Genomic DNA, 10537 nt, shown 5'->3' on the forward strand with positions numbered 1-10537 from the left:
TTTTTTTAAATTAAATGTGAACTTAAAAACGAACAGAAAAAGAGAGGTGTGCATACACAGTCGAGCTATGTACCAGCAAAGTCATGAATCGTTATATTACTCGTGGCCATGTTACCACGTGGTAGGTTATTCAGTTTTACAAAATCAAATGGTATAGGCTATTCATTAAAAGTTTAAGACCAACGGCAACAGCACCCATGGCCACTGCCACTTTTTGGCAACCCAGCAAGGTGCCAAGATATATAATTTACTCAATTATATTTCCTAAGAAAACGTGCTATATATTTACTCGAAGCACGGCCTTGCAAAAATGTTTGATTGTACACATACGTACTAAAAAGATGATACATCGCACATGGCTCTGAAAAATAGAGAAAAATCTTAAGACGAGACAGACTGAAACAATGACGGACGACGACATTTGAGGTTCATTCCCTCTGAATACACGTCCAAGAGAGGACCACATATATATTAAAGCAACAGCTCAGTCCACCCCGGAAATAATTCAGTATAGCCTTGCACGTATCCTGTGGTTTTCACGCAAATGTTTGACCCAGTGGCCACAGCGTTTTGTAAGCTGCTCGGCTGCACGTTATGACATAATACAAGAAGCGAACCATCATCCAAAAATAGATCCGCTATAGTGCAAGCTGAAAACTAATACAAATACTAGAAGGTCGAAGCAGCTCGCTCAATTATGAAAAATATTACATGGTCCCACCAAAGCAATACTGCTCTATTTTCTTTTAACATTAGTACAGACACAAGCGCTCATATACACGCGCATAGACTCACCCCTATGAACACACACACAACACTACCCTTACTAGTAAAACGTCCGTGCGTTGCTACGGGCTATAATGCATGTAAATGAATCAAATAAATGACTAGCCTCGTCTCCAAAATCAAAGCTCATTTCTCCCCTTGACGTCCTGGCGTGTTCGGACATCAAATGGGCTACCCGCTGGGCTCCCCAAATCCAGCTCTTGTGGGCGAGAAATATTTTGTCCATACTATCCGCCATGTTATTATCTCGGACAGGCGGTTCGACACACATTACCCTTATGAGCACCTCCGAAAGACTGAGCGGGCATAAAACAAAGATAAATATTTCTCTTTTTTTTTCTTGAGCAAGGTGAATGATTTTCGTCTCTCATAAGCAATAACAATGCAATATGTTGGAGCCACGCAAATTCAGTGCAGCTGTTCAAAGCAATAACATTTTTTGCTGACCAAGGTATGGTCGACATTCTCCCTGCAAAATTCTGCATAATTTTGATGCTCATCGTCAATTTGCATGCTGTGTTGCCGCTCGTCGAATTAACAGTGATGCATCTAGAAAAGCCCACAAAAATTAGCGATGTTGACATTGCTCGAATATTAGCACGCAGCAATCGCAGCACGCACACGGCAAGCAAGCATGCACGACCGCCCTATGAAGAATGAAAAGAAAAAGGAAAGAAAAAAAAATCTGCGTTTTCATGTGGCTATCAGCAAGCAGCAAGTAGTGGCCATGACCGAGTCATGTTGGCGTTAGCAACGACCATCACATCTGATGGGAATAGTGGCCCTGGAATTCCTAGCTACGTTTGATATTTTGATTGACACTACAGAAGACTCCTAGCTGGGGTGGCCTTTATACAGTCTACGAATTTCGCCAAACCAAAAACCGAAGCCCATCACCAGCTCCAACATCAACACCAACACAAGACAGACCAGCCTACTGGTGCAGCGCAACGATGAGCACGATACTCAGCGCCATTTCTTTTGTGCTGATGTTCATGGCAGCTTGGCCACAAGCATCGGCCGCAGTGTCTGGACCCGCCGGAGGGATCCTGCAGATCCCATCTAATCGCTCCTTGGCTCACTGCATCACAAGGTGCGGGGACATTGACTTCTCCTATCCCTTTGGTATAGGGTCCGGCTGCTTTCGTCAAGGCTTCGATCTCACCTGCAACCACTCAACCAAGCATCCCAAGCTCTTTTTAGGCAAAAGCACTGTCCAGGTCACTAACATCGACTCCAGCTATGGCATAGTTTTGACCCCTATAATCTTCAAGCTTGCAACAAGGCCAGGTACAAATACCTACAACATGACATGGGAGGCCCCTGCTAAAGGTATTACTCTCGCTAGTTATAATACTTTGTTCATAGCTGGTTGTGATTTCGACGTCACCTTGTTCAAGTATGGTACGGGAGACATGGTTGGTTCTTGTATGAGTAGATGTGCCGGCAAGAAGGCACCAACTGGAGGGCATTGTAATGGAATAGGCTGCTGCCTCATCCAGTTGCCGAGGGACCTGGCAGCCTTTCGGGCAAAACTTGTCAGCACTAATACTACTGCAACACAATCAGATTGGTTGCACCCTGGCATCATGGCTTTAGTTTCAAGTGATCCAGATTATTACAGTTATAATACATTTGATCTTTTCTCTAGTTGGACAAATGATAGCATGATTGATGGCGCAGTGCTTAGAGTTGCCATCATGGACCAACAAAGCTGTGAAGGTGCACAACTGAAGAACGAAAGCTATGCATGCAGCCACGGTAGCAGTTGTCGGAATTCCTCATCCGGTGGTTACCAATGTGTCTGCTCTAGTTATGGACAAGGCAACCCTTACATTTTAGATGGATGCATGCAAGGTACTTCCGGCCCTACATTTTCTCCATAATGAGTTAAAATTCCCTTCTATTTAGCCTTCATCATCTTGTTCTTACTTTTTATGTCTATGTACCGTGGAGCAGATTATAACCCAAAGCCCAAAGAACACTGTCCTGCATCATGTGGACCCATTACTATTCCCTTCCCCTTTGGGCTTGAAGAAGGATGTTTTGCAAACGAAAAATTTCATCTTAATTGTACCTCTGGCAATCTCACAGTCTCTGTCTCAGAAGATGCACAATATCAGGTGACCGGTATCTCCGTGGAAGATGGGACTCTGACTGTTAGCAATATGGTGAACGGAAGTAATGAAAAAGAGGCAATATTAATCCAGACTGAAGATGGATATGGAGTGGACTCACCTATGGAAGATCAATTTGATTTCTCTGTGGAATACAACATTGTTATAAAGTGGGCGGTTGCCAATTTAACATGTGAAACAGCTATGCAAAAGGATACTGAGTATGCATGTCGCAGTTCCCAGAGCTATTGCCTAAACGTCACCCACGGAGAAATATTTATGGGATATCGTTGTAAATGTTCGTCAGGCTTTCAAGGAAATCCGTACGTCAATGCTGGCTGCACAGGTCTGATCCTCCTCATCACCCTTTATTAGGCAAATGTTTCTCCCACACCTACAAATATTTAGAAAATGAGAAAAGTATATTTTTCATCTGTGATCTGTCTAGAAGGTATAACATCAACTGTGAACCAGCAAACCTAAGTTCCTCAACTCTGATAAGTGGATAGATCTAGTCCTTTGTGCCATTTTAGGTGGTTTCCTACCAACGTGGACACAATTTTGACTTTTCACTAAAACTGGACGCGTCACCTGGTTTTGACCACCAGGTCAGTTGATTGACCAAAAGGCACCGCCCCTCTCTCTAGAGTGACAGCGTTGATGGTGACTTAGGCAACAACGGTGATTTAGGCACGCGGTAGTCGCCCAGGGAATCCCTTGGCTGGGTAAGCGCTCAAGCCGCTCCCGTGGGTCATCCTTGCCAGTACTGCAGGAATGCTTAGGAGTCCTGGATTACGGGGTTCTCGGGGAGCTGGCCTATGTGTCATGGGCCGGACTGATGGGCCGTGGAGATGTGAGATCGAAGACCTTGCCCCGTGTCCAGATGGGACTCTCCTTTGCGGGGATTGCAAGCTTGGCGTTCGGATCATGCACATTCCATTTTCTGTAAACCAACCTTGTACAACCCTAGGACCCTCCGGTGTCTATATAAACCGGATGATTTAGTCCGTAGAGGCAGGATTAAAATAAAAAACATACAGGCTAGACATGTTGGGTTTAGCCATTACGATCTCGTGGTAGATCAACTGTTGTAACCCATATACTCATTAAAGTCAATCAAGCAGGAAGTAGGGTATTACCTCCATCAAGAGGGCCCGAACCTGGGTAAAACATCTTGTCCCTGCCTCCTGTTACCTTTGATCCTTAGACACACAGTTCGGGATACCCTACCCGAGATCTGCCGGTTTTGACACCGACATTGGTGCTTTCATTGAGAGTTCTACTGTGCCGTCACTAAAAGGATCGATGGCTCCATCAATCATCCACAACAATACCGCCTTGAGGGAGACTTTTCTCCCCGGCCAGATCTTCGTACTCGGCGACATCGCACCGCGGGCCAACTCGATTGGCCAGCTGGAGCAGATCGGCAGCTACGCCCCCAGTCATTAGACTAGTTTTGGAAATCTGAACCATGTCGCTGATATCCGAGGAGACTTGATCTTCGAAGGGTTTGCGACTCCAAACACCGCTCTGGCCTTAGATCTGGAGCGCATCACCAGGTCTGAAGACGGGAGTTTAGAGCCCACCAGACTCTCTATGGCCATAGAGTCGGAAACCGGAGGACCGGAAGGGATCGCCTCACCGGCAGGTCCAGAGTTGCACCAGGCTCCCTTCACCATTATGGAACCAGACTCGCCTCCAGACACTAGCTCCCAACTCTCGAGGTCCATGTTATGTGAGTTCGGCCAGGGAATTTCTGCCCCGCCCAACTCACCGGACCCTCGCTTCCCCGTCCAGACCTCGCTCCTAGACGAGGCCCTGGACCTTATCCGATCTCTCGCTATTACAGAAAGATCCCTGCCGAACTATGCCTGGCCCATACCAGGGGCTGAGAGCGGGAAATATTACGTACCACCCACCACCCACTTCATAGCCACTTTCGAGGACTTAACCGACATGCTCGACTATGACTCCGAAGACATCGACGATATTGGTGACGATGCCGGAGACAAGCAAACCCAGAACCGACCGGTCACTGGATGCTGGGAGGCTACTTCCACATATGACGTGTACATGGTGGACACACCCAAAGAGGATGACGATGATGGTGGGAAAGATCCAGAGGAGGACAAGCCTTCCGAGGCACCACCAAAGCGCCGGCGTCAGCGGCGCCGCTTGAAGTCACCTCGCGAAAAAGACAGCAATACCGACACTGGAGACAATAATACCCCGGAGAACACCGAAGACCAGGAAGCCCCTATCGAACAAACATCTGAACAGGAAGATTTGGAGGACGGGCAAGTCAACCCCGACGAGCCTATTGAGGACGAGGCCTCGGAGGACAGTAATTACCTACCAACCTCTGAAGAGGACGAAAGCCTCAGCGACAAAGAATTCATCGTGCCAGAGGATCCCATCGAATAAGAGCGATTCAAGCGCCGGCTAATTGCCACGGCAAGAAGCTCAAAAAAGAAGCAGCGGCAGCTTCAAGCTGATCAGGATCTGCTCAATGACAGATGGATTGATGTCCTAGCAGCCGAGGAATACGGACTCGAGCGCCCAACCAAGAGTTACCCAAAGCGCAAGCTGCTACCACAATTTGACGATGAGGCCCTGGAGCCTATACCGCCAAAGTGTAAAGCCGGCGACAGACCTGATCGTCCACGGCGTGGTCGGGAAAGACCGGCAACTCAAGCCGAACACCAGCCTGCACCACCCCGTTGTAAAGGCAGAGAGACAACAGCTGCAGGATACACTTACGACTTACAACAAGACCTGGACAGTAGAGCCGGTCAGACCAGATAATTATGGATCAAGGGGCCATGCTCCAGCACGGGGAGACGGCATCAGGCCTGGCGCGACAAGCATAACCTTCCCCGGGCCGATCACTGCAGCTGGACTCCATCCGAATTGCGTCGCGACGCTGCCCTATACGAAGGCGCCGCGCACCCCTTATGCTTCATCGATGAGGTAATGGAGCATCAGTTCTCAGAAGGGTTTAAACCCGTGAACATTGAATCATACGATGGCACAACGGACCCCACAGTATGGATTGAAGATTTTCTTCTCCACATTCACATGGCTTGCAGTGATGATTTACATGCCATCAAATACCTCCCTCTAAAACTTAAGGGACCAGCTCGACACTGGTTAAACAGTATCCCAGGAAACTCTATTGGAAGCTGGGAAGACCTGGAGGATGCCTTTAGAGACAACTTCCAAGGCACTTATATCCGGCCTCCGGACGCTGATGACCTCAGTCACATAGTCCAACAACCCGGAGAGTTGGCCAGAAAATTCTGGACTAGGTTCTTAGTTAAAAAGAACCAAATTGTTGACTGTCCGGATGCTGAAGCTCTAGCAGCCTTTAAGCACATCATCTGCGATGAATGGCTCACCTGACACCTCGGCCAAGAAAAGCCGAAGTCCATGGCAGCCCTCCCAACACTCATGACACACTTTTGTGCAGATGAAGATAGCTGCCTAGCCCATAGCGGCACCAGCACCAGCTACCCTGGCACTTCTGAAGCCAGTAACAATAACGGCAGGCCCCAGCGCAAAAAAAATAAGCGTCGGAGCAATACTGAAAATGCCGAAGACACGGTGGTTAACGCCAGATTCAGTGGCTCCAAACCCGGTCAGCGGAAGAAGCCATTCAAAAGAAACAAAACCAGTTCATCTAGCCTGGAATGGATACTTGATCGACCTTGCCAGATTCTCGGCACCCCTGATAAGCCTGCCAACCACACCAGCAGAAGTTGTTGGATTTTCAAACAGGCATGTAAGTCAAACACCAAGCATATGGGGAAAGGGTCACCCAGCGAGGACGAAGACGAAGAGCCTCGCCCACCGAATACATGGGGACAGAAGAAATTTCCCCCCGAAGTCAAAATGGTGAACATTATATACGTTACTCACAACCCCAAGAGGGAGCGCAAGCGCGCGTTAAGGGTCGTCTATGCAATACAACCAGTCGCCCCAAAATTCAACCCATGGTCAGCATGCCCGATCACTTTTGATCGCCGAGACCATTCGACCAGTATCCGTCATGGAGGTTCAGCCGCGTTGGTCCTTGACCAAATTATCGATGGATTCCACCTAACGAGGGTCTTCATGGACGGCGGCAGCAGTCTTAACCTGCTCTATCAAGACAAAGTCCACAAAATGGGTATTGATTCGTCAAGAATCAAGCCCACAAAAACAACCTTCAAAGGAGTAATTCCTGGTGTAGAGGCCCGCTGCACGGGCTCCATCACATTGAAAGTCGTCTTCGGTTCGCCAGACAACTTCCGAAGCGAGGACTTGATCTTCGACATCGTCCCTTTCCGTAGCGGTTATCACACACCGTAGCGGTTATCACGCACTATGCTTATCTAAAACTCAAGATGCCAGGACCACGCGGTGTTATAACAGTCCATGGAAACATGGATAGCTCCTTTCGTACCGAGGAACACACCGCGGCTCTCGCAGCAGTAGTCCAGGTCGGCCTTATCAAGCCAAACTCCACTTCGGCAGTCAAGCCTCCGGACTCTGTTAAACGAGTCCGGACTATCGTGTAAAATAACAGCCCAGCTCGTCTGGAGCTCGTTAGCAATTCGGCCTCTGTCTTAGCCCCAACATAGCTGCGGCATATGTACCGCGTGCACATAATTATGCACTTCAGATACCATGGGCAAAGACGGAGGCATATCAAAGATAAAGTCCACACGGCTCGACCCTACCTAGACTTTTTTACACTTTTTCTCTTTATTTTTGGTTTTCTTTTTTTAGGTTCTTTAAAACCTATATCACTTTTTGATGGTGTCAAGGGCTCTTTATGACAACCCAGTCACTGATCCTCTAAAAAGATCACTTACCAAGGAGACGAGAAGGGCGGGTGTACGATGGAGTATCTAAAAGGATCCTTAAAGATCGCCTCTTCCCTTTTTTACCTGTACGCAGATTTCCCTTGTGTTTGACGTGTAAAATAGCCTTGATGCTTATAGCATTATCTGTTTAAGTATGTTTTGACGTATCAATCAGACTATAATGAAAGCAGTTTTTCGCCCAGGCTATTTGCTACTGGCTTATCTCTTAATCTATACTCCTTCCCTTTTTTTGGTCTGATTGTCATGTCATGTACATCTCGGCTTGACTTAAATCGCCAGGGGCTTCATTCAGTCGCATACACTTCTTCAAATAGAATAAAGTCCGAACACTTTACATAAGTACAGTTCGGCGTCCCGAGTATAGCATTATATGCATCGGCTCTGAATCATGTCTTAGGTCAATAGTTGGGTTGCCCGGCTCCTGTGCTTGCTACCTTACGTTCTGCTGAATCGGCTAAGGTAGTAAAGGGAGAACTACTGGGATTGTGTTTCCGGCTCATCCGGATAAACACCTCAGTAGAGAAAACCGAAAACTGACTGTCGTGATGAGGCGAGAGCTGGTCAGCTATTCAGCAACTACTTAAAAATCTCTTGCGATTTTCTTCGCTTTAGGCGATGAACCGGTCTCTCGGGACAAGCGTTTACAGCACCCATGTTCGGACTATCGAACAAATACCAGGGGCTGCGCCTAAAATCCTATAGTCAAACTCCTATTGCTAAGTGAGAGTAATAAAGCCACATAGTCTGATCGCCTGGTTCGCCGCACTAACACCTCCTTCAAGGACCAGGTCACTGGGTCAAGTGTGTTTTTGTGTTGTCCCAAACACCCCCGTACTATCTACGTGAGGGGTTGAAGCCGATGACTGGCCAACTCTCAGTTTAAATAAATGCCCGCACAGGAGGGGATATAATTTACGATGAAACAATAAACACATTATACAAATGACTTGTTTTCATGAAATACAAAGTTTGGGCAGCACAGATACATTCATTCAAAAATGATGTCCTTCGAGCATTGGCTCTCTACAATGCGGGACCCTTCCAGGACGTTGTTGAAATATCGCTCCGGCGTACAATACTCCTTGCCTGCGGGCGGTCCCTCGGTTGCAAGATTGGTGTCATTCATCTTCGCCCACTGCACTTTGACGCGGGTGAAGGCCATCCGGGCACCCTCGACATAAGCGGACCGCTTTATAGCATGAAGCCGCGGGCAGGCATCGACCAACCGCTTTACAAGCCCAAAATAACTGTTGGGTATGGGTTCGTCCAGCCAAAGATAGATTATGACATCCTTCATGGCCAGTTCGGCCATCCTATGCAGTTCGATCAACTGCTTCAGCTGATCACTGAGGGGCCCTGGACGCTCTGGCCCAAGATATTGCAATCAGAACAACTTCTCTGTTGAGCTCCCGTCTTCAGCTCAGAAGAAATCCGCAGCATCAGCAATACTTCGGGAAAGATTCGCAAACGCTCCTGAAGAATTCCAAATGCGGGTCAATAATGTATACTTTTTCCCTACAAATCTGCTCTGCATATTAAAGGCCTTACCCACCGTGATCTGTTTTGCCTCTTGGATCTCCCGACGGGCGCCTTGGGCTTCAGCCCTGGACTCCCTTGCACTTTGGAGCACCATACCCAGTTCGGAGTCTTGATCCGAAACCTTGCGCTCCAAGGTCTCACACTTGCTTACAACCTCTTTGAGCTCTTGTTGGACTTCCTCCAACCTTTCTTCATGTCTTCGGCGGGAGGCTCGCTCCTCATCCGCCTCCTTCCTGGCCTCGGCCAAAGCGCTCTTGAGGGCTTCGACCTCAAACGCATCACCTATAAGCATAAAGTTTATTTAGATAACAGTTCGACACTCATATCATTTCAGATATGTTTTGGTATTACATACCTTTCCTTTCCTCAAACTTCCGCCTTAGTTCGAACACTTTGGCGGTATGTGAGGTTGCCGCTCGCATTGAAGCCTGTTCATTAAAAGAAACATATATGTTAGCACCTATGAGGCTTGATTCGATCCTCTGTTCGGCCTTTCTTTATGAACGCCGAACAGAGTCTCAGGGGCTACTATCTATATACAGGCAATCCTTTTGCAAATAAATTATGTCACATACCTCAAAGCATGCTAAAAGGCTGGTATAGGCTTCATTCAATCCGCTTTTGGCGGACCGAACCTTTTCAACAACTGTACCCATAAGGGTACGGTGTTCCTCCACAATGGAAGCATTCTAAAGCGCTTCCACTAGAGTATCTGGCTCCTCTGGATTGATGGAGGACGCCGGTGGAGATGGCGCGCCCCCTTCTCTTGAAGGAGGCTGTTCACTCGATTATGGAGCCATCTGGGTTTCCAGAATAGTATTTGGTTTGGGGCCGAATTGATCATGGCCCCCGTCACCGGTCTCTATGGGGGTCGATTTTCCCCTCTGTTTGGCAACGGAAGTTTTACCCTCCGTTGCCACCTTCACAGCCTCCCGCACCTCCCTGTGATTCAGAGAGATTCTTTGGGACAACACTTCGGCGTTGTCTGTAGCGGTGGGTGGAGAAGCCTGCCGAAGCGATTCGCTCTCCATCTCGTTTGGCCCTAGCGAGCCCCCAGACGGCGATGATCGTTGGGGGAGATCGCGGGCCGGGCTGCAATATGGAGAATTGATGTGTTAGAATCACAAGGCATGTAATCAGACGTATATATGGTGTCTTCGGATACTTACGATCCGGCCAGGGGCTTTGGCCTGGGGTGCCATTCGGGAGTGGCATCGGCATCAGATT

General features: G+C 48.1%; 1 protein-coding gene across 2 annotated transcripts in view; it reads left to right on the forward strand.

Moving 5' to 3' along the window:
- Positions 1 to 1678: 1678 nt before the first annotated feature.
- Positions 1679 to 10537, forward strand: part of LOC119323765 (wall-associated receptor kinase 5-like) — a 25137-nt gene continuing 16278 nt past the window's right edge. The window contains exons 1-3 of one of the 2 annotated variants that reach the window (XM_037597472.1): positions 1679 to 2118; positions 2470 to 2643; positions 2746 to 3249. In XM_037597472.1, the coding sequence (XP_037453369.1) occupies positions 1740 to 2118; positions 2470 to 2643; positions 2746 to 3249 (1057 nt within the window). In that variant the 5' untranslated portion in view covers positions 1679 to 1739. Of the gene's footprint in view, positions 2119 to 2437; positions 2644 to 2745; positions 3250 to 10537 lie in introns of both variants that reach the window. The other variant, XM_037597473.1, reaches the window with a different exon arrangement.

The sequence above is a fragment of the Triticum dicoccoides genome, chromosome 6B (assembly GCF_002162155.2).
Source record: "Triticum dicoccoides isolate Atlit2015 ecotype Zavitan chromosome 6B, WEW_v2.0, whole genome shotgun sequence".
NCBI lineage: Eukaryota > Viridiplantae > Streptophyta > Magnoliopsida > Poales > Poaceae > Triticum > Triticum dicoccoides.